This window comes from Chelon labrosus, assembly GCF_963514085.1.
Source record: "Chelon labrosus genome assembly, chromosome: 9".
Lineage (NCBI taxonomy): Eukaryota > Metazoa > Chordata > Actinopteri > Mugiliformes > Mugilidae > Chelon > Chelon labrosus.
This window is the reverse complement of record NC_140359.1, coordinates 4,650,185-4,671,784: the sequence shown is the minus strand read 5'-3', so window position 1 is coordinate 4,671,784 and position 21,600 is coordinate 4,650,185. Positions and strand designations below refer to the sequence as shown.

At 38.8% G+C, this 21,600-nt stretch overlaps 2 protein-coding genes across 3 annotated transcripts; both read left to right on the top strand.

Moving 5' to 3' along the window:
• Positions 1 to 3,036: 3,036 nt before the first annotated feature.
• On the top strand, positions 3,037 to 13,218 carry lman2lb (lectin, mannose-binding 2-like b). Of its 2 annotated transcripts, XR_014699217.1 has the most exons (9): positions 3,037 to 3,243; positions 4,408 to 4,526; positions 4,713 to 4,830; positions 5,814 to 5,896; positions 6,411 to 6,572; positions 6,742 to 6,856; positions 7,483 to 7,605; positions 9,142 to 10,082; positions 10,113 to 13,218. XR_014699217.1 is itself a non-coding variant. In XM_084551010.1 (8 exons), exons 1-8 carry the CDS (start codon positions 3,039 to 3,041, stop codon positions 9,282 to 9,284), a joined length of 1,068 nt encoding a protein of 355 aa, XP_084407136.1. In that variant the 5' UTR covers positions 3,037 to 3,038; the 3' UTR covers positions 9,285 to 13,218. The 2 variants fall into 2 exon arrangements, 1 of the variants encoding a protein (XP_084407136.1); XM_084551010.1 differs by having other exon boundaries at positions 9,142 to 13,218.
• Positions 13,219 to 14,740: 1,522 nt separating this feature from the next.
• On the top strand, positions 14,741 to 21,132 carry LOC311492823 (leukocyte surface antigen CD53-like; the record flags this gene model as incomplete). Its single annotated transcript, XM_084551240.1, has 7 exons — positions 14,741 to 14,803; positions 16,949 to 17,137; positions 17,221 to 17,295; positions 17,525 to 17,635; positions 18,123 to 18,230; positions 19,154 to 19,237; positions 20,328 to 21,132. 7 exons carry the CDS (start codon positions 14,741 to 14,743, stop codon positions 20,394 to 20,396), a joined length of 699 nt encoding a protein of 232 aa, XP_084407366.1. The 3' UTR covers positions 20,397 to 21,132.
• Between the last annotated feature and the right edge of the window lie 468 nt (positions 21,133 to 21,600).

The following is a 21,600-nucleotide window of genomic DNA, read 5'->3' as shown; positions in this document are numbered from 1 at the left end:
CCAGATCATTAGAAAAAAATGTCTTATATGATAATATCAGTCTCCCATAATGTTTATGTCAGATTTGTGTATGTTCTTATCTCTGTAACTGCACTTCCGAACAAGGACCTCTTAACGGCCCCTTGTTACCTATGTCCACACTGAGATACGATCACGGTGCAGAAAGATTTAAAATTACAAGAACACATTTTATGATAAAATGTTGTTAAAATGTAAAGATCTGATTGAGATTAGGTGACAATGATTCATTGATCTACTATAATAAATCCAAGGGTGCATGCTGCAACATTTTCACTTGAACTCGAGATCAGTTGTTCATCTCTCTTATTCTATTCATACAATAAATAGACAACTGATCCTGTATTGTTTCTTCACTTCCCGGTCTGCTCAGCATACACTGGCTGCATTGCAGAGGACATTTGTTTATATAAAAGTGATGTCTTCCCTTCCCCTGGGAAACATTCACTCCCAATTGTTTACACTGGGACAGGTGTAGACGGCTTTAATAAAGATGAGCGCTGAATCTGACTGTGACCGGCGGATATTAAAATATCTCCTGACCTTGCAAACAGGGATTACAGTGCAAGTCTGTCACAGCAGGAGGTGACTGCACGCAGCATGCCCTGCGATCCTGTCCACCCAATAAGCTGGGGCAGAAAATACGGGCCCCGTGTTCTGTGTGTGGGTCTCTGATGCGGATTACGGGATACACAAATGGTGATGCGTGGGTGTCCGGAGAGGTGCTAGACGCTGATGGCTCAGGTTTCAAGGTTCAGCTGGAATTCTGCAGCATTCTCAATGTAAGTGAATAATATCTTCCCAAGAGGCATATACAGGAAACACTAAAGGCCCCAGTTCACCCACTGGATCATAAACACCTTCATGTTTGTTCTCTTATTCCCGCTCTGTCTTTTTGTCTGTCTCTGAGGAGCAATAGCTTCGCCTTAAAGTTGACTGCATTACTGTAATTCCTCCCAGGACCCTGACACAAGCCTGGCACTCACCATCACATGTCAATACTTGGCTCTGTCCATTAATCGAACCGAGCACCATTCTCTTAAGAGACACAACAAGGCTGGGTGACGGAGTAAGAAGGCTCGACAAAGAGCTGAGTCAAATGTAATTCACTGTTGATGAAGATGCCATCTTTAGATGGACTTTGGAATGAAACTAATCAGTAGGATAAAAGTCAGTCGTGATATAGGAATTATTGTTAATGGTAGGTGATAACTAAAAGATAAAAAATCAAAGTCATAAGTTAAAAAATTAAGTCATTAAATCATGGATTTTGTGACGAGACAAATCACGACAAAAATGTCATTTGAAAGCCAGATAATGGCAATGTTTTATTGAAACGTTACCAAAGGAAGTTGGTTAGACTAAAGGAAAAAAATATCCATGGAAAGTCAAAAAAATTGCCAAATTCAAGATAAAAATTCAAAATGTTAAAAAGTGTGTTTTTAACTCCTGATTTTGGCTCACAACATAAACTTTTTTTCAACATAAGGTACTTGAGTCTTTTGATTTTAACAATGGAAATAATAAATTATGCAAGCGGTCACTCACAGTGACAATCTCAGAGAAAATCCTGCAGTCCCCGTTGTTTTGGTTTTAATGGCCACAACAGAGGTGTTTGGCATTAACCAGCCGCCACTGTTTATCCGGCAAACAGCTGCAAAGCTTTATGGCTGGCATAACAAGCTTGGAGCGGAGGCTAAGATTTCAACAGACGCTGACACCACTGCACTGACTTTCCTTTGGGCCAAGCACAAATCAATCCAGTTTTAAATCTTTTATCGGATCACTTTGTGTGCCATGTGGTTTGAGGAAAAAAGTGAAGTGAAAAGTTTGAGGGTCTGCAGCCAGATGATGGAGCTGTTGTCCAGCAAAGAAAACAAACTCGGGATCTACTGACAGGAATCAGAAAAATTTGGGTCATCACTAATGTCACTCCAGTTATCCTTTGCATTTAATGTACTGATGTGATGAGCTATTAAAGATACATTTGGAGATAGAACATTTGCTTTAAACAGGAACATAACATGAACAAGACTGCTTTTTGACTAGATTTTTATCAAATATCTGTGCAAAAATCTTTCTTGACACAGCGAATAATCACTTGCCAGTTAACTGGGAACACAAGTGAAAACAAATGTATTCTAATGTAAAGGTCCTGCACAAAATCTTATCTTCATGAAGGCGATGGTATTCGGCATTTGTTTAAAATAACTTAGCAAGCTGTTGATTCAACTTTTTTTCTATTCTGGAGGCTGAGGTTTGCAGTTCTATTTAATTGTATTCTGTGGTACGGATACATGTTTCTATTATTTTGACAACCACATTTTAGTCCACCACAAACTACCATCATCCAAAATGATTGTACACTTGAATTACCACCCTTCTTACACTGTTTGTACATTACAACAGTCATAAAGGAGGATTTGGTGCAGTGCTTTACTTCCACTAGTGTACCAAATGAACTGGCAAGTAAGTATAGATGCTCCACCGTTGCATTGTTCTCGTCCCAAGAGTCATGACGTTTCTCATCTTTTGCCTGCCCACTGTAGAAGCCTCATTTGTGCTGTGTTATTACACGTGTCACTCATTTTGGATTGTAATTTTTGACAAATTTGACAAATTCTTGTCATTAATAGACTTGTATACTCAGTAATTACTATAAGTTATTTATCTCTGAACTGTTTCATTTAAAAGGTGACATTTGTTACCTTTTAAATGATTTTAAAATCAGTTCTTTTAAATGAAACAGTCCCCTTACGGGAAATAAATACCTTTAAAAAGTGTAAATAATAAATAAATTAGTAAAACGTATGAATGTTTATTTATTTATTTTAATATAATAATTTAGTTTATTTGTACACAATCATATGAAGGTTTAGTTAGTTTTCTGTGGTAATGTAGTCACTTACTTACAGCGTAAATAAGGCTTTACTTTGGAAAGTAACACCCGGAAGTGTCGTTCTTTCCTGTTCGGTTGCCCGAAATCACGTGACCAGTTTAAAGTGGGAGTGTAAAGAAAGATGGTTGCCACTGTCACCAAATCAAATCTGCCTCGAATGAGGAGTCTCTGCTTTTCCTGTCCAATGTTTAACTTGAAAAACGTCCGTGAATTAACATGCTTGTTAGTTACTGTTTGTGTCTTGACGAGCCAGTCGTTGGCAGACGACGGGGAGTTTCTGGAGGACTTTCTGAAGCGGGAATATTCTCTGGCTAAACCGTACCGCGGTGAGTTTACTGTCAGCCAGAGTCAGCGGTTTCGTCACCGCAAATATTGGCTAACAAATTTAACTTAAAAGTTACCTTTAACTCTCAATAGCAGTTTTTCTTATCGTCGACTATCATTTCCATTTAGATAAATTCCGAGAAGGCTAATGTCGTATTATCCGCTGAGGATAATGATTAACTAAGAGGAACTTTGTGCCCCTCTGCGGTTACACATCTTGGCTAATGTTACAACCATGGTTACAACACGGGAAATGAAAGCTATTAGCCCACTTCAATTTACAGTTAGCTACTTAGTGCTAGCAATAACTTCAATCCGCAAAACGCAGTCATTAAATGTATGCTAGCTTTACATTGAATATTAAATGTGCTGTCATTGACCAAAACCGGTTAGTGTTTAATTACAGAAATCTGGCAACTGCCATGATACTTAATCCCCGTTCAGTTGTTGGAGGCAATTATAAATATCAATATGTAGTTTAGTGGTTGATCATGCGTGCCAAATTTACCATAATAACCTAATATGAGTGAAAGTAAATGCATTGTATTTTAGCAGGCCTATGCTAACCCCTCTCACAACCCTTATAATGTTCAGTTTAGGTTGAAACAGTGTCAGATAGGTGGTAGTTCAACTGTGTGATCATTTTGGAGGATGGAGTTTGTGGTGGTGTTAAACTGGAGTGAATTAAACGCAAAAGCGTTTCAGTTATTTAGCCTAGCTCACTGACTTAAATGGGATTGTCAGAAACACAAAACACAATTCAGTAGAACTACAAACCACATCCTCCAAAATGAATCATCCGCTCTCTGTTATTGTGACAAATGATGAATATGTTACCCTTCATGAAGCTAAGATCACAATACAATACATTCATTTTCACAACAGACCTAATTAACTGACAAGTGATACTAAGTTGAGAAAGACAGGTTTTTCACAACGGTCCAAGAAAAATGTGTAAATCTACTGTCAAAAAACAGTCTTGTTTAAAATACATTCTTGTTTAAGTAAACACAGTGGTAGTCTACCTCAAAATGGATCTTATAATTTAAATATATAATGTATTTAAGTATGATTTGCGTGCAAGTACTGTCTCTTTTGTTACAGAATAGATACCAGTTTGTACTCATGCGAATGCTGATGTCTAATGTATTATTATTGTTTTGCAGGTCTGGGTTTCTCGAGTTCTTCACAGTGGGATCTGATGGGCACTGCCATGGTGACTCCTGACTACGTGAGGCTGACCCCGGACCTGCAGAGCAGACAGGGTGCCGTGTGGAGTCGAATTGTAAGTCGACTGCAACGGTCTGCAGGATCCAGCTGCGCTACATCATAACCTGACAAAACCACACATTTATCGGTCACATCCTGCTTCACTATCACACAACCTCTCTGAAACTGTCAGAAATGTACCCGTAACACAATATGAGAATCAGCCGATTGTCTTCTTTTTTTTTTTTTTTTTCCTTACTAGCCTTTCTTCTTACGAGATTGGGAGCTCAAGGTGCACTTTAAAATCCACGGCCAGGGAAAGAAAAACTTGAACGGGGATGGAATGGCCATCTGGTTAACCAGAGATCGCATGCAGAATGGTACGTAGATAGTTAAAATAATAATAAAAAAAAATGCTACAATTTATTGAGTGTAATAGTTCCTGGGTCATATTTACAAAGTCTAGTATTTAAGAGATGTTACAGTGAGCAGTTTTTAAGGACTGACTCACAACTTTGTCTTATTCTGCCTGATATAATCTCATATCTCATCTTGTTTTTACATCTGACATGCCATTTGATATACCAGGGTTTAGCAGTATGTGTGCAGTCTTAACTTTAACTCTTCCTACTCAAACCAGTTTTTCAGTTTTTCTATACCTGCAAAAAACACAGTGTACTGTGCTAATTTCTATAGTCTAGTCCAGAAAGGATTACTCAATTGTGTTTTTATATAAATACTGTGTACTGAGTTTGATCACCTCAGCATGCAGTGTGACAGCTATAGAGATACAAAACGTTTTTTTCTGGCGTGGATCGTTCACTCTTTAACAACATTCAACTCATACAGTGAGAGAAAATGTAAAGATAAACAAACAAAGACCATGTTGACAGTGATCCTGTCTAAACTAGGGGTGCAGTGGTACTCGTGTTCATCCTGGTATGTGACCACTGATGTAGGAAACCTCTTCAGTTCAGTGAGATTAAAACCGTTATTGTCAGAGACGTATTTAAGTTTACACCCAAGTCCCAGAGCAAACATTCTAGAGCACAAGCTCCACAAAAATATAAAAAAAAATTGTGATTGCTATGTAGTTTCTCCCATCGTCAATATGTCACTGCCTTGCTCAGAACTAGCTTCTGTGGCCTCCCTGAGACTAAACTGCCAAAAATTTCAACTGTTTGTCCAAATAGTCAAAAAACAAAAACAAATTCTCCTCCTGAGAAACTGAAGTCAATTTTCATCCAGTGATTCAATGGACAAGTTGTCCGTAACAGAAATCCTGTCTGCATGGGGATTGCAAATTTTTCACCAGTCCCTGTTTGTGAGAAACACCCTGGTCTGCCTCACTGTTTGTTTGCAGGTCCTGTGTTTGGCAACATGAACCAGTTCTCTGGACTTGGAATATTTGTGGATACTTACCCCAACGCTGAAAAGAGCCATGACGTGAGTGACTGTTTGTAGCTTCTTTTTCATTGCCATGTTCTAAATCAAGTCTACACTGGGATGTTTAGGTTGACTGAAGAAACTGTTCCAGGCAGAAATGATTGATTTTCTAGCAATAGCAGAATTATTTGCCTGTGCAGGAATAATACATGCCGATATAAGGCTGGCCAGAAAAAAGTGACTGTGTGGCATCCAGTGTAAAGGAATACATGATACATGAATTATACTGCACTAAAAATGTTGTCGTATGTCTCTTTCTGCAATCCTCATGGGTGTGCAGAAGACACAAGCTGGAACTCAGGTAGCATCAGAAACTGCTGTTTACTACATGAGACCTCTTGAACATCCACTCATCATCTTCACCGTGTCATTGCATAATGTCATTGCAAACATTGGTGGTGATTCATCAGTGCTGTCTTTCATCATCGTGAAGTGAAACTACAGTGTGATGGTGTGTATTTGTGGTTCACTGGTTGAAGGTGCTGTGTGATTGATTCTTCTGTCTTCCCCACAGAGGACTTTCCCATACATCTCAATGATGGTGGGCAATGGAACCCTGTCATATGACCACGATTACGATGGGCGGACCACTGAGCTTGGAGGATGCACGGCTATGGCGCGAAACGCAATTTATGACACCTTTCTTCTAGTCAGATACTCCAAAAATAGACTGACGGTATGGCTAATACAGCATATCTATGGTATGTTACAGTATATTTATAGGTCAAAGGATTTCCATTGACTGCTCTGAAATGAATCCTATGAAATAAGAATAAAATGTGTGATGATGCGCACTGGTTTGTCCTCCGCCAGTGACTCATAATGACCATTCCTGTGCCCCACAGCTCATGGTGGATGTAGATGGTAAACAGGAATGGAAAGACTGTGCTGAGGTCACGGGGGTGCGGCTACCAACAGGCTACTTCTTTGGTGCCTCGTCCGCCACTGGAGACCTGTCAGGTATGAAATCTCAAGAATCTAATGTATGTAGGCTGCTTGACCTCTGAGGACTATCTGTTTAATGAGAGGAGATGGAATGAAACTTGAATTATATGTTATGCAAGCACTAAAATAAAAACAAATCCAGTACCTACGTCCTAATTCATATACCCCAACAGCACTGGCACTGTGTGTCTTGTCACCTTTCTATCAGAACCAATTTCAGTTTTTTCAGCAATTATCATCTTTGAGGACAAAATGTTCACTTGCTGCCTAATATAATCCCACCCACTGATATGTGCTATGATAACCAGATGATCAGTGTTATCCACTTCACCAGTGATATGTTATGGCTCATCAGTGTTTGTCATCATGATGATATGACAACACTACTAAAGACATTTCTGCAATAGCTTGAACACGTTTGAAAACTTTAATCCTGTCAGACTAAAATTATGAATCATGCTTGACAAAAAGTCCTATATTAGAGAATGTAAATGTTCCTTTATTAAAAAATGAGCCTGTTATTTCATCCAACCACAATACATCCGGTATCAATCAGGATGTCACAAACCACCATGTGCTGAAAGTGGTGAGGTTTGTTTGGATCCCTTCTTCAAATTGTAATTACTGACTTGTTCATCTAGATAATCATGACATCATCTCCATGAAGTTATACCAGCTGACAGTAGAGAAGACTGCACAGGAGGAGGAGGAGGACGCGGAGGATGTCAGCATCCCTAGAGTTGACAACATGGAGCCGTTTCAAGGTAAATGCAACACATCTTCACTTACCTGGCTCTGAAATCATCAGGTCTTCCTTAGACTCCTGTGGAATCTTAAATAAACCTCCTATAGAGTCTTTCCAATAAAAACTAATATATTTGAGCCACTGAGGGGCGAACGGGGAAAACTCTTTCGGACGCGTGTTGGATAACAATAAAAACCAATGTCCCAATGCGACGTATTTTTGGTGCAAAGACCCGTTTATTTTTCTTCCATTCATGAACTTAAAAATTTAACTCAAAATACCAATATTGGCTGTATAACGCTTATCTCGACACAGTACTATATCTCACACGGTCAAAAACTGTATGTACTCCCCTTCACACACCTGCCACTCATTATCTGGAGCTTACCTTTATGCCTTTTTCTGGCACTAATGCTCCACCTGGCGTTGAGCCCAAAAAACCACATAAAAAATAAAACAAACCCAAAATACTTAAACATGGCTCCAACACCTCCTTTACACTCAATATTGTAGCATGCCATTAAATCTGCTGTAGTTTTCCACTTCAGTTCAATAAAAAAAATAATTAATTTGTCCCTGATGGGGAATTAAAAGGCACAGAGAGCAACAACAAGTGTTGAATGTCTGCTAATGGGTGTGAGAATATGTCTAGGTCAGTTTCCTTTGCTTGACCCCTCAGGCTCACATTACTCTGGCTGAACGCATCTTAGACCTAACAGTAGAGTTTCTAGTAGTAGAGCTGCTCTGTTAACATGGTCCCATATAAAAGACAAAGCTTAGTTACATACAAATTGCCAAGCACCTCTGCATATCTCAGGCACAGGGGGAGTGGAGCAAAATGCACCATAGAAATAGACAGCAAATTAAGACTTAACTAGTTTTCTAGCTCGTGGATCTTGAAGCTCAATACTTGCATCTTCCTTCCTGTTAGCGAGAGATAACACTGGGGGTTAAGCGAAATAGAGAGTGAATGGAGACGGGGATGAGGGTTAGCTAGAGCATAGCAGCGACTCAGAGAAATAAAATGGCTTTTTCTGATTGTTTCACTGCAGTTTGGTTCTGAAGCACAAATAAGCGTGTCTCCACCTCCACGCAACCCTCAAGAAGGTTCCATGTTGCCAAATTTTGGTTAATTGCCACCAGATGGCAGCTTCATCCTGTCTGCATACCCTCTCCTCTGTGTAGCTCAGCGCTGTCCTTGGTCAAACACAGATCAGCAGCTCTTTCAACATCCATGATGTAGACAGAGAGTGCTTTAGTCCTTACCTTACACCGTATTGTCATTAGCTGCAGCCCACACCAGTATCCCAAATGTGCAGCCCAGAAATGTCCCGTCGAAATAAGAAGAAAATAAAGGTACAGGACAGAGTTTCTGCAGAGAAACACACCACCACCACCACACTCTTCTAGTGGGTCGTGACGATTTGTAAAGTATCTGCATATTACACCTTTAAAGTTTTTGCTGGTATAGAACTTCAGTGTAAAAAAAATCTGTCTTCATAGAGTGAATGGCTGATTGGTTTGATAATGGCTTTCTCATCCTTTTACTTTCCAGTGGAGGTGGAGGAGGAAAGGATGAGCGCAGTCCACTTCTTCTTCACCGTCCTCTTCTCCGTCCTGGGCCTGGGTGTGCTGGGAGTAGTAGGGTTGATGCTGTACGGCCGCTGGAAGGAAAACAAACGCAAACGCTTCTATTGATGAGAACACAACAGGTGATCGACGTAGGATTTCAGAATGTGTGTTTCTTAATCGACATACACCACAACAATGCAAAGACTGCCATAGCTTCACTGAAACATACAAATCAAATGAACTGAACGAACAACATCATGGGTCTGAAGCCCAGAGCCGACAGAACATAAACAGCTGAGATGAACAAGTGAAGAGTTCATGAACAGATGAGCCATGTGTGGAATATCCTCTTTTTTTGAAAGTGTTCTGAAAGATAGATGATATAAAGCTGCTTTAGTAAAAATTATAAAAAAAAACAAAAAAACAACGCTCATCTCAAACTAAGCACAATTTGACAGTGGCATCCCATCTGCACTGAGACACTGTCCCCACCAACAGGAGGTGAGAAAATCTTTAGAAATCAGATGCTGTGTGAAGGTTACTGTGTGTGACAGGATTTTAGAGAGGGGTATCTCTGCAGACCGGAGACATCTCAGAGTCCGGGGGAGTCTGTGATCAGGCAGCTACAAATAGGCAGGGCTTTATCACTGATGTACTCAGCAGAGAGCAATATTAGCTGAGTGGTAAAAATACATACAAGCAGATGACACGGTGTTAGTCATTAATTACAATCCTGCCAAAATCTATCATTTCCCCAGTTCTTCCTGTGTTTGTGTATTGTTTATCTCATTGCATTCTAAATATGTGACAGATTTTTATAAACATCAAAATGATCTGAGACTGTTACATATTAAATGAAATGTGATGCGTGGTGGCTAGCTAACTTACCCATCACATAAACCGCACTTCACTGTTACCTAGTAGGTAGCTAGCAGGGCAGTTTTGTCGCAGAAGGTTTTCAGCCGTGGACCTGTAAATGAAACGTGGGTGAGGTCTAGTTTGTTGTCTGAAATATTGTCCAGCTAATGTTAGTCTTCTGCTCCGCCTTTAGTTCCATTTATCTAGCTTTTTGGCAACCCACTCATGTCTAACCGAACCAAGTCCACATATTTTGTTTTATTCAAAAATATATCGGCCTGGGAAGAACTTTCATGCAAGGGTACCGCTGAGCTACATCAATTTGCCTTTCCAATTTGAAGCTGCCCTGTCCATTTGAAAATGCCTCACCCACTGGAAACTGGCTCCGGTCTGCAGAGAGAACTGTGGCGTGTAATTACCCTCCTCTTAGCGCTGTCAGCGTGCAGCTTTAATCTGATTTGTAGCCGCTGTGAAGACCAATCAACCTGTGGATCGCTGTTGACTTCCTCTTGTTGCACTGAAAAATCCAGTTTTTACTGAGCTCCCATACACTTGAGGGTACCTTATAAGTCAGGCAAAGCTCACACAACTTTTGGATTTATGTTAGCTCTTTGTTAATGCATGACTGATGATACATCTGGCCCGACCTTATACTATAAAGAAAATATTGGAGTTACCAGAGCTGCTTAAAGTGCCTAGCCAGGACCAATAAAGACAAGCTCTTACTATATGTTCCAGTGTTTCTGCAGCTCCCCTTTAATTTTCCATTTGATGTCACCAGTGAGTTGGTTTCTTTTACAGTCTGAGCTTATAAAATGTTCTCAGTCATAATGATATGAGATTTATCCAAAAACATTTTGTCAATGTTGTCACCAGCTATTCTGAAACTAGTTTTCTTCAGACCCGTGTCAATAGAATCATTTCCTCATTTTATTTGTGATCATGTAGCTTTAGACTTCTGCTCTGCTACACACTGTGAACTAAATAGCCATGCACAGCAGCATGTAGTCATATGTGAGTTTGAGTAAATTGAGTATGTGGCTATAAATGTTAACTGTTAAGCTGTGTAACCTGTAATATGACTGATGCCATCACACAAGTTGGTACCTTACAACTAGTGTCCAATGGATGTGGCTGTTCTGCTCCAATTCCATCACAGTCTATTTTTAACAGACAGTTCATCTCTGTGTTGTGTAAAATTCATATAAATTTATTTTAAATTAAATTTATTTTAACACTTAATCTAAGAAAAAGATTAGTGTCCTGTCTCCTCACTAAGATGAGTAAAATAGATGTCTGTGTCATAAATAAGCTGCAAACATGTTTAAATATACTTGTGAAATGCACACAAAAACGTTTAAGCAATACCGAAAAATCTCTTGCAGAGAAGAGGGTGTATGCCTCCACTCCTGAAACATTTGCAGAAGACAATGTAACAGCCACATCCACTGGACACAAGTTGTTGTTCTTATAAGTCACAGGAAACATTTGTCTAAATGTTGCTTGTGTTACTCATCAATAACATTGGCTTTGTTTTATTCAATCTTCCCGGTAAAACGTGAAAAGGTAACCGTATCAGAACCCTCTAGCTTGTTAATAAGGTGAGGCCTGCAGTTATTTATGGAGTTTCACTCTACAAATGTACATTTACTGAGTCACACTGAAGCATAAGATGTTAAGATGCAGCTCAATCAAAGATGAAATGAATTAAATCAGCATTCTGATATGTTATAATTGCTGGACTCAAGATAAGCAGTTTTTAATTATGAATAGAAATGTATGGAAAAGAATAAAAAAAAAATAATGGTCTCTTTTTAATCTTTCACATTCTTTATTTCAAAGGATGTTGCTTACAATGCAACTCAACATCCTTATAGTATGAGGTAGCATTTCTAGAGAAGGCTCCTTTCTAACGCAACAACCCCCAGATTCTTAACAAACTTGTAGTCTTAACCCTCAACTAAAGCCGACTCAGGTGACTAAGGACGTGTGTCAGGCTGAAAGAAAAGGCTTTGTGTAGTTCTACAGTTTCACATATGAGGCAACAATCCCACTTTCCATGTAAAACTCAAAACAACAACTGAAACTGTAGAAAATTTGTAGAAAACCTGTACACTTGCAGAGTGGCATGTAAGTCCCCTTAAGTGATATTTGTCTTATGAGTAGTTGGTATTCTTGTTAAAGTCATATGAAGATGCTGCAGGCTGTACTCAAAGGAAAACCAAGACAGATTCCAGGGATCCTTCAAGCTAAAATGAATGGCGCTACTTCTGTCAGTGTCTTTTCTGTCTACAGACTACTTGTGTGATATTTTGTATTTTTCTAAACTTCTGTCAAGCTCGATCTGCGTTTATCTGTAGAGAAGAATCAAGAGTTCACCATAAACATGTTTGTCATCGTTGTAAAGTTTACACTATACAACAAACTGGCTAAAATGCTACCAGCTCTGCCAATTCATTAATTATTTGACTAATCGTTGCAGTCATTGCTCAAAAACGTTCTTCTCTCAGTAAACGCATATACTGAAATATTTGTAGCAGTGTTCATTTAGTTGTATTGTGTATGCTTTATTGTGGTCCTCCTAGATTTTGAAGCCATATCAGTGAGTAGCTGACTAATTTAAACCCCTGTATGATCCTGCTTAGAGTAACCAGCAAAACCTGCTCCTTGGAAGTTGTGTAGAGTCCGACATTGTGCATCTCAAAGGTTTACTGTTATTCTTTTTTTTCCTGCTAACTGTTTGTGTAGGATCTTGATTTATTCTTGTATGTATGTCAGGTCATTTTGTTGTTGTCATTCAAATCACCATCACTGAGGCAATCAGCCGTGCAGGTAATTATGTAAATAATGTTCAACCAGTTCTGCTAAAAATCCACACCTGTCAGAAATAGTGGGAGTGAAATGTTCTCCATGCTTCTGTCTGCCACTGGGTCTTCTTTCCCCCAGTAAAAGTTTCTATGGTTATTTTCCTCACGTGGTTATGTGTTTTTTTTCTCTCTCTTCGTCTCCAGTGCACTTAAGTTACTGCATTTTGGCTTTGTATGCCTTTATTTGATTGTTTTAGAGAGACAGGGAATCATCGTGTCAGAGAGAAGTTCTCTGCACCCTTTGCAACCGACACCTCTCAACCAGGTGAGCTATTGGGGCGCCCCACTCTGCATTGAGTGGGGAAAAAAGCTATAAAGATATACCATGACCTGAATAACTGGTCTTCAGACATACTACTACTAAGTAGTAGCCTACTAATTACTAATGCGATCACTATAATATATAATATGTGTCATTACAAGGCTTGGGTTTAAGCAAGTTGACTGGGTTTGTGACTGCATCCTGAGGTGTTGTCTTGTGTTGCAGATTTGGGTCCTAACAAGTAAAGTTTGGGATGACTTTGAACTGGCTGGAAATAAGTAGAGATTTGAAGTAGATCCCAGAGTCAGCTGACCCAATTTCCTCAGGCAGATCATTTCACAGCCATGGGGCCCTAACTGCAAATGCCCTGTCATCTTCTGTTTTCAGCCAGGCCCCTGGAATAGACAGTAGATCTCTGCCTGATGATCTCAAGGTAAATGCCAGCCTATATGGTGCTAAAAGGTCAGTGATGTAACCAGGGGTGCAGCCATGAAGAGCTTTAAAAGCAGTCAGTGAGATCTTAGGAGCTACAATGGTTTGGATCTCACCTCACTTTTGGCCTCCCATCACTTTGGTAAAGGTTCATTTGGACTTGTTTTTTGTGGTTTTCCACGGCCAACCTGTCCTATGTATGTATTGTTTGTTTCTAATTTTCATTGTCATGTTTTAAATTGAAATTCAAATCCTTAAAGCACCAAAAATGTTAATCCACTCCAAAGACACACTAATGATTTTAGCAGATTATAAATTCAACTGTTACTTCTTTGCTGAAACCGTCTTTTTATTAAAGCAACTCTCGGGACAAACCTGACTCCTCTCTCAACAGCTCTTCTTTACTGTTTTTATTGCTAAGTGTGGACACCCCTCCTCTTAACACTGCTCCTGTAGAGACTGAGTAGGTGGACAGAGGCCTCAGTTGCCTTTCCTCCTCCCTCTTATTTTCTCTTCCTCCTCATACCTGTCTGTCGTCAGTTAACACCGGGAATGATCAGAACAACAGCGGATTACTGCTCGCTGCATCCGTAACTGGGATATTGCTGTATTCAGTGTAGTTAAGGTAAGCTCTTGGACGTTTCATCAGTTTTATGGTAATTAATACCTTCCTACTACTAATTATTAATATTTATATGTAATATTTTAAATAATTAAGTGTTTTAGGTTTAAATAGTTTTGACATTAAATGTATATGGGGACAAAAGTGTTCAAAAACAGAAAACTTCGAATAAAATGTTGAATTTGAATGAATGTTACTGTTAAAAAAAAAAAAAAAAAAAAAAAGAGGTAAGATAAATTGCTTTCACTAAACACATTCTTGCATATTTGGGTGCAAACTACAAATGGTTAATCTGGAGATAAGAGTGGATCATAATGATTAACAGGAGCCTGAATAGGTCACAGGTGTCCATTGTGGCTCATAGCTCCATGTTGCCACATCAAACATGGGTGTCCTGTAAACACTGCACTGCCAACAGGAGCAGCAAGTCATCTTGCTTCTTGAAATATATTTGTTGAATCATATTTTTTCTCAATCTGAAGAGACATGAAACAAACTTATAAACTCTTCCATGTTTTCCAGAAGAAGAATCACAGGAAGGATGAATCGCTCTTGTGTAAACTGCCTGAAAACTATGATAGTACATCTCCACTTCTTCTGCTGGGTAGGTGGTGAGAGCTGTCGTACACAGTCAAACCGAGCGCTGGGTTCTCTTGTGAATGGGTAAATACTGGTTGCGGGGTTTAGGTACAGTAGTACGAATTGTTGAATTCCAAATGCCAATGTATTATGGTGACCTTCTGTTGTTACTGTGAATGAGAGAGAGGCATCAGAAACCTCATTCAACTAACAGATTATAACTGAATAATGTCTACTGCTGCTGTTTTTATTGGATGGCATGTTTAAACCTTAAAATATTCTCACCGTAAAATATTTCAAACACCAGAAATAACTTGGTCATAACTGACCCAATCATAATAGTTCAATACCATTCCTCAGTATGCATTTGCAGGAAACCAGTAAATACAATGTGGTGGCTTGACCCACTGCTTTGGGAATAACCCCCTAACTGAGGTGTATGAAGGGAAAGAAAGTTGTTGATCCCCTTAATCCACACAAATCTCAAAAGGAAATGACAACTTCCTTCTGACTGGAGTTTCTGGCATTTTGAATTATTTGTCTGACAGTTTTTAATCCTTGTTGAACATAATTCATGCCATCCTCACCAAACACCTCTAGAGCGCAGGTGAATAGGTGTGTTTTTTTTTTTAATACAATAATTATAAAATCACAAACAGCTCTTTATTGCATTTAGATCACGTGTGAGTCCTTATAGGCATGTCTCACCACCTTTCATAACTCCAAATTTAGTTCTCTCTGATTTAAAAAAGAAAAGAAAAAAATGACAGAAAAACATTTCAAAGTTAAAGTACACAGTAAAAAAAAAAAAAAATATATATATGTATATATATATATATATATATATATATATGCACATACACTTTTTATAAGTCCATCTGCCAATGTAGCAGGCAACTATGTTTTTCAGTGTAGTGGCAGAATATGTGTTACACCGTGGCATTATGTAATCATAAAGATGGGCTTTTATCATGTCTGCTATTTATTTACTTTTTTCTATGATGATTATAGATTTAGCTTAAGTTATTTTTCTCTTCTTTAATTCTTGAGACACTGGAGCAATGGAGTTGTCATATTACTCAAAACTGGCATATTAGCTTTATTTAAGCCTAGTATCAACTAGATTGACTGCAATCGATGTACCTTTTTTTTTTCCAATTCTGTGGAATTTCCATGCCTTTTCCCCCCTGAAATTGCACATTTTATATACATACAGTATCTGTCTGTAATCGACTGGTTGGTTGGAGTTATGTTTTAATTAGGATGGACACCATCTCTTATCAGAGAATATTCATTTGATTACTGACAGTGGTGAAAAAAGTATTTAGATCATTCGCTTAAGAACAATACTACAAAATAACAATAGTTTATATATGAATTAAAGGTTTGAATCAAAATCCAGTTTTTGCTATTAGCAAATGATTTCATCTGTTTGGGCCTGAAACCTATGAGTTCAGACACATATCTAAATCTTGGACACATTTTTTAAATAGTAACAAATCTAATTTAGTGTTTTGCATATCATTAGTACTACCCCACACCTCCACATGTCTTAGTAATAAAGGAGCAGGACACAACGTAATCTGAGGAACTAATGTCTTTCTTCCATGCTCTGAGCACAGAAACGTCGTCTCACCTGTTGCCTGGACTACAGTTTGGGGGTTTATATTATATTAAATCCAGTCCATTCACCCTTTAATCAATCATAATGTAATAGTACTCACCTTACTAAAAAAAAAAAAAAAAAAAAAAAAAACCTCAAAGACTGAGAATGTCTTTGCTATGGTGTCGACCAATAATCCTATTTGCACTTGACAAATTAATTTTCAGCCACAAGGGGGTGCTACAGTGTTATTTTCGGTTCTGACCTAACTCCTTGATATTCCTGTTTGTGCTGCCAGTAATCCATAAACCATAAATAATGTATGATGTCTCATGTTTAAACATGCTACAGTCAGTATACAAACGTTTCTCTTAAAGATTCAGACATTGTTTTTCATGCAAACCAAAAAGGTTGGGTACCACACGTTTAATCTGCAATAATGTGTAGTGTATGTTTATTATGCTCAAGTTGAGGTGTGAATCAAGCTGTACAGAAAAAAAAAACTTCAACTAGCATATGCAGAATAATGAGTTGTGTTGTCATTTGTCCCCTGTGTGTGTGGTGGAGCTGTGTGGCGCCTTCGTCGTGGCCTTCGGGGAGTTCCAGATGATGAACTCCAGGTTCGCCTCTCTTGTCACCAGCTTCTGGCCCATCTACCCCGCCAACACTCTGGTGGTCACCGGTACCATTGTCACCTGTGTGTGTTACCTGGGAGTGCTAGGAAGCATGAGGGAGAACCGCTGCATGGTCATCAGTGTGAGTGTGATTTTCCTCCAAATGCTTGCGGTTATATAAGAATGCAATAGTAGTGACTCTGACCATGTCTGCTCTCATTCCAGTTTTTTATCCTGCTGTTTACCTTGATGCTGGTGGAGCTGGCTATGGCCTGTGTGTTCCTGGTCTACAGTAGAGAGGTTTACACTTTCAAAGCTTATACATTCACAAATGTATTCTGTTATAATGTGAATTTCATGAAATGATTTTTAATTAAGATAAACTTCTAGCAAACATGATCTTATAGCTACCAGCTATGCACATAATGCTGTTGATCTTTCTGCCAGAACCAGAGACCCAGATGCTGCTTTCAGTGTCCTCCAGGCTGCAGTGTATTTCAGCTGTGTATCTTGTCTCTCTGTTGTGCAGATTCACACTTACTTTGAGGGAGACCTGATGCGAAGCTTGGAGATCTACAGACAGTCCACTCCAGAAGGAAACAAGACAATTAAAGATGACTTTGATGCTGTCCACCACCTGGTAAATGACATCCCACACTGTTTTATCCAGTTAACCCTCTTCCTCAGCACTTGTTTTGGGTGAATGTCTCCCTAATTTACTGCCTATATTAAATGTAATAGAACCATAGGTGATGGCTTAACATAGAGAAATTAGTAGAATGAATAATTTCCATAAAATAAAATATCAAACAATACGTCTTTCAATGGCCTTGCATGCTCAGGTGTAATAAATATGGGAAGTCCTGGAAGATATATTTATTCTTAAAAAAAACAGCATGACTTGTACGCTTTATTACTGCACATATTTTTATCTTATAAATCACTTTGTATGATACAGACTTTAGTTGTGGTTGATAAGCATATGTCTTATACATAAACGAATTGTAGACGCTGCTGTCCTCACACCAGGGGCCACTGTAGGGAAGTTAGAATGGAAACAATTTCCAATTATCATAATCATATACATCAAGTTGTGCTGTTGATGTTCCTCTTACTTTTTGGTTCAGTTTAGGTGCTGTGGCGTTCACGGTACTGCAGACTGGAAGGGCAACATCCCAATCTCCTGTTGTACTCTAGACCCCTGTAACACCATCATCCACCCCAACTGGGAAGAGGTTACTCATACTGAACACTGTACATTATCTCTTTGTTGTATTTTGCATATAGGAGGGCCACTGAACATCCTGGATTCTGATTGTTGGGAAAGTGTGGGATTAACTTTTATCTGGCGGTCCATGACAGAGGTGTTAGGAACTAGGGTTACTTGTGTAACCACCTGAAAAAAAGACCAAATAGCCTCACAGTTGGAATCGCACAAATAATAATTGTAAAGGCAGATCATTTTTGAGTGAATCTGGGAGTCAGTATCTACTTTAGGAAGAGAAAAGTGGATGGACTAGACCATCTCAAAGACCTTGATAGGCCGCAGTCAGTGGGAATTTTTCAGTCCTGTTTTCAGGATTGCAAAACTCAGAGCGCATTTGAACAAGAGGAATAATTACAGTAATGACTAATGTTTAAGGTAGATTAATTGTATAAAATATATTGCAAACCCACCTTCATCCTTATCTGTCACAATACTTAGTCATCAATAATGAAATGAATGATTTGTGCATCCAAATGATTCCCATAACAAGAGCTATTTATCAAACAGACACTGTTGGTGCTGCTGGTGGTGTTGCTGCTGTGGGCAACATGCATGTCATTCAACTATGATCCCTGACGTCCAATTTCTGTACTGAATCCATAGTGGATGTTTCTTTTCTTTTCTTTTTTTGTCTTTCTTGCTCTGACGTGCTAGCTCCTATTTATTTTGCTCCAGTGAATGGCTATTGCTTCAGGAACCATGCACCATAAATGATTGACGAAAGGCTGCTTTTAGTGTTCTTGTAGTGCTCACCCACTAACTCAAGGGATAATCTGAAACCAGAGCGGTTCCTCTAATCTGTACCTTTTAAACACCCCAACAAGTGTTCCCTACATATCTGTTCTGAGACTCCATTGTGTTCATTGTGTATTATGATCCGTTTCCCTTCAGGGTTGTCTGGAGAAGCTGAGGGACTGGTTTGCAGCAAACTACCTTAGTACAGGGGCAGGGGTTGTCACCATGTTTATCTTACAGGTACAGTACATTCAGACTTCCCATTTGTCTCATTATATATCCCAGTCACTGGTGTGCCAGCATGTGTATCCATTAGCTATCAGATATCTGAAGACCTGATGTGGCACCATAGATCAATCAACGATTGAGCCACGAGTGGCCAAATTTGAAACCTACAATGTTCAGGTTACTTTATGACAGACTGCTTCACCCTCGATGTGTGAAGGAAAGATACAGAAGATCTTTCCTTCCTGCTGCTGTTAGGCTCCACAACGAGCACTCCTAACATGTGCCATATTATTACACCTTATGGTGTAATAACACCAGTCTGTGCAATATATCTATTTTTATCTATTATATCTCTGTCATTTCTGCATGCTGTTGCAAACTGCAAATTCCCAATTGTGGGACAAATAAAGGTTTTCTTATTCTTATTATTCTTACCAACTCCAAAAACAGCTAAATGTACCATTTAAACTCATAACATGGCTATCTCAACAGAGGCGTCATACAAAAACAGATCTCTTCATTTAAGGTCATCTTGTTAATCACCAGCCAGCCATCACTGTCCTACACAACTGATGTTTTGAGCAGCAGAAGAGGCTGTTCCCAGAATACTGATATACCACTATAAAAGATTAATGTGGAAGTGTTGGCAGCTGAAACATTAGCATTTGTTAGCCTAGTTAATCTAAGTCAATTATTCACTTGTAGCTCCGTTTTTGGTCTCCACCAGTGCCTGAACAAAACCCAGTCTGTTTATTTATCTGCTAAATTAGTTAGCCTCCTGGTTAACTTGGAATATCTTCTGTTTTTAGCTAGACCGGAAGATTTTTTGCTAAAATGTTCTGGGTGTCCATTATGAAGCTCTTCGTACAACTGACCCTGTTAGCATTACACATAATAATCTAACATATGCTGACACAAAAGTATTAGTAGAAGCAGATTTAGGCTGTCACATTTGCACAGTTCTGTAAAACACAGCTTGTATAAGTGTGTTTGCTTAGTGATAGCTTAAAGACCACTATTATCAGTTGTGTTTTTGTGTCTTTGCTTAAACATTGATTGATACTAGTTAATGGATATTTTTTTCTTGTCTTGTTTTCCGCAGTTTATTTGCCTGTGTATCACCATCCCTCTCTTTTGCCACTTCAGTCGACATGGACTGGGTTACCAGTGAAAAAGGGTCTATCAAACTGCAGTCTGCAATGACTTTCCGAAGGTCAACGGGATGCCTTTCCCCGTATCGACTGCTTAATAATCTTTTCTGAATGCCCAAGGTCTGTTGTCATTTCCAGTCATCAAAAAGAGAAATAGCTGAGAAATATCTGGGGATTTTAGATGATTATTTATTTAGTTGGTAAGATAATAATATGTAAGATCTGCTCTAACCCTCAAAGACCCCTAGATAAATTCCACAAATTAGACGCCCACCCATCCCTAGAACGTTGTGAGTTAGACCAAAGTCCCTTTCAGGTGGGATTTATTTCTCAAGAGTATGTGGAGTTATTATAGTAGTGATATATTAGATGGATGCTGCCCAGTAATACTTATAATTAACCAAAATCACCTCCTGCCTTTCAACCTCCTGCAGTTTAAATCCTGGCTGAAACCACATCCCTGTATTTCCAAAGTGAATCTCTGGGATTATCAACACACCATCAGGGTCTATTTGTGAACCAATATAAAATAATCAACTCACACCAGTTGGCTGTTGTAATGTTGTTACAGATAAGTGTTGTTCTCTTTTAAGCCCTGTTTATAGCCTATTATGCCTTTAAACTATGCTGAATTGTCTGGTAGCTGTTTGTTGTGTATACCGTTAATACAGACTAGTGCCTGGTTAATTTGACACTGAGGAAACTTTAAAATATCAGCCTGTGAAACGTCTTATTTTTTATGATTTCTTTGAATGTTTTATTGCGGATCATATTGTGTAGTTTGTAATTTATTCATATCCGACCTTCACTTTCAGATCCATTTTGAGTTTTCATTTTATGTCAGTTTTTGCACTTTATATTTGGACTGGTTTTGATCAACCGGAAAGGAAGACGGTTAAATTTGTGAGTAATCTTTTACTCCGTGTAATAAATCACGCAGATTTCACCCCCACACATTACAGCTGTATTCTTGTTTGTGCTTTTGTGTGTGTCACACATATTCAAGATCCTCCCAATTTTTTTTATGGATTATTGGGGTGTATTTTTCAGCAGAGTGGATTTAGCAACTGTACATACATACATTTGTGTACACCGATCAGGCATAACATTATGACCACCTTCCTAATATTGTGCAGGTCTCCCTTGTGCCTCCAAAACAGTTGTGACTCATGGGCCTTCTGAGGGTGTCACAATACTTAGTCATCAATAATGAAATGAATGGTT

Bases quoted from the DNA above. Each gene is read 5' to 3' on its own strand.
- lman2lb (XM_084551010.1), top strand. From the start codon at position 3,039: ATGGTTGCCACTGTCACCAAATCAAATCTGCCTCGAATGAGGAGTCTC. The intron at 5,897-6,410 runs GTGAGTGACTGT...TCTTCCCCACAG, and splicing joins ACGCTGAAAAGAGCCATGAC to AGGACTTTCCCATACATCTC. The intron at 6,573-6,741 runs GTATGGCTAATA...TGTGCCCCACAG, and splicing joins ACTCCAAAAATAGACTGACG to CTCATGGTGGATGTAGATGG.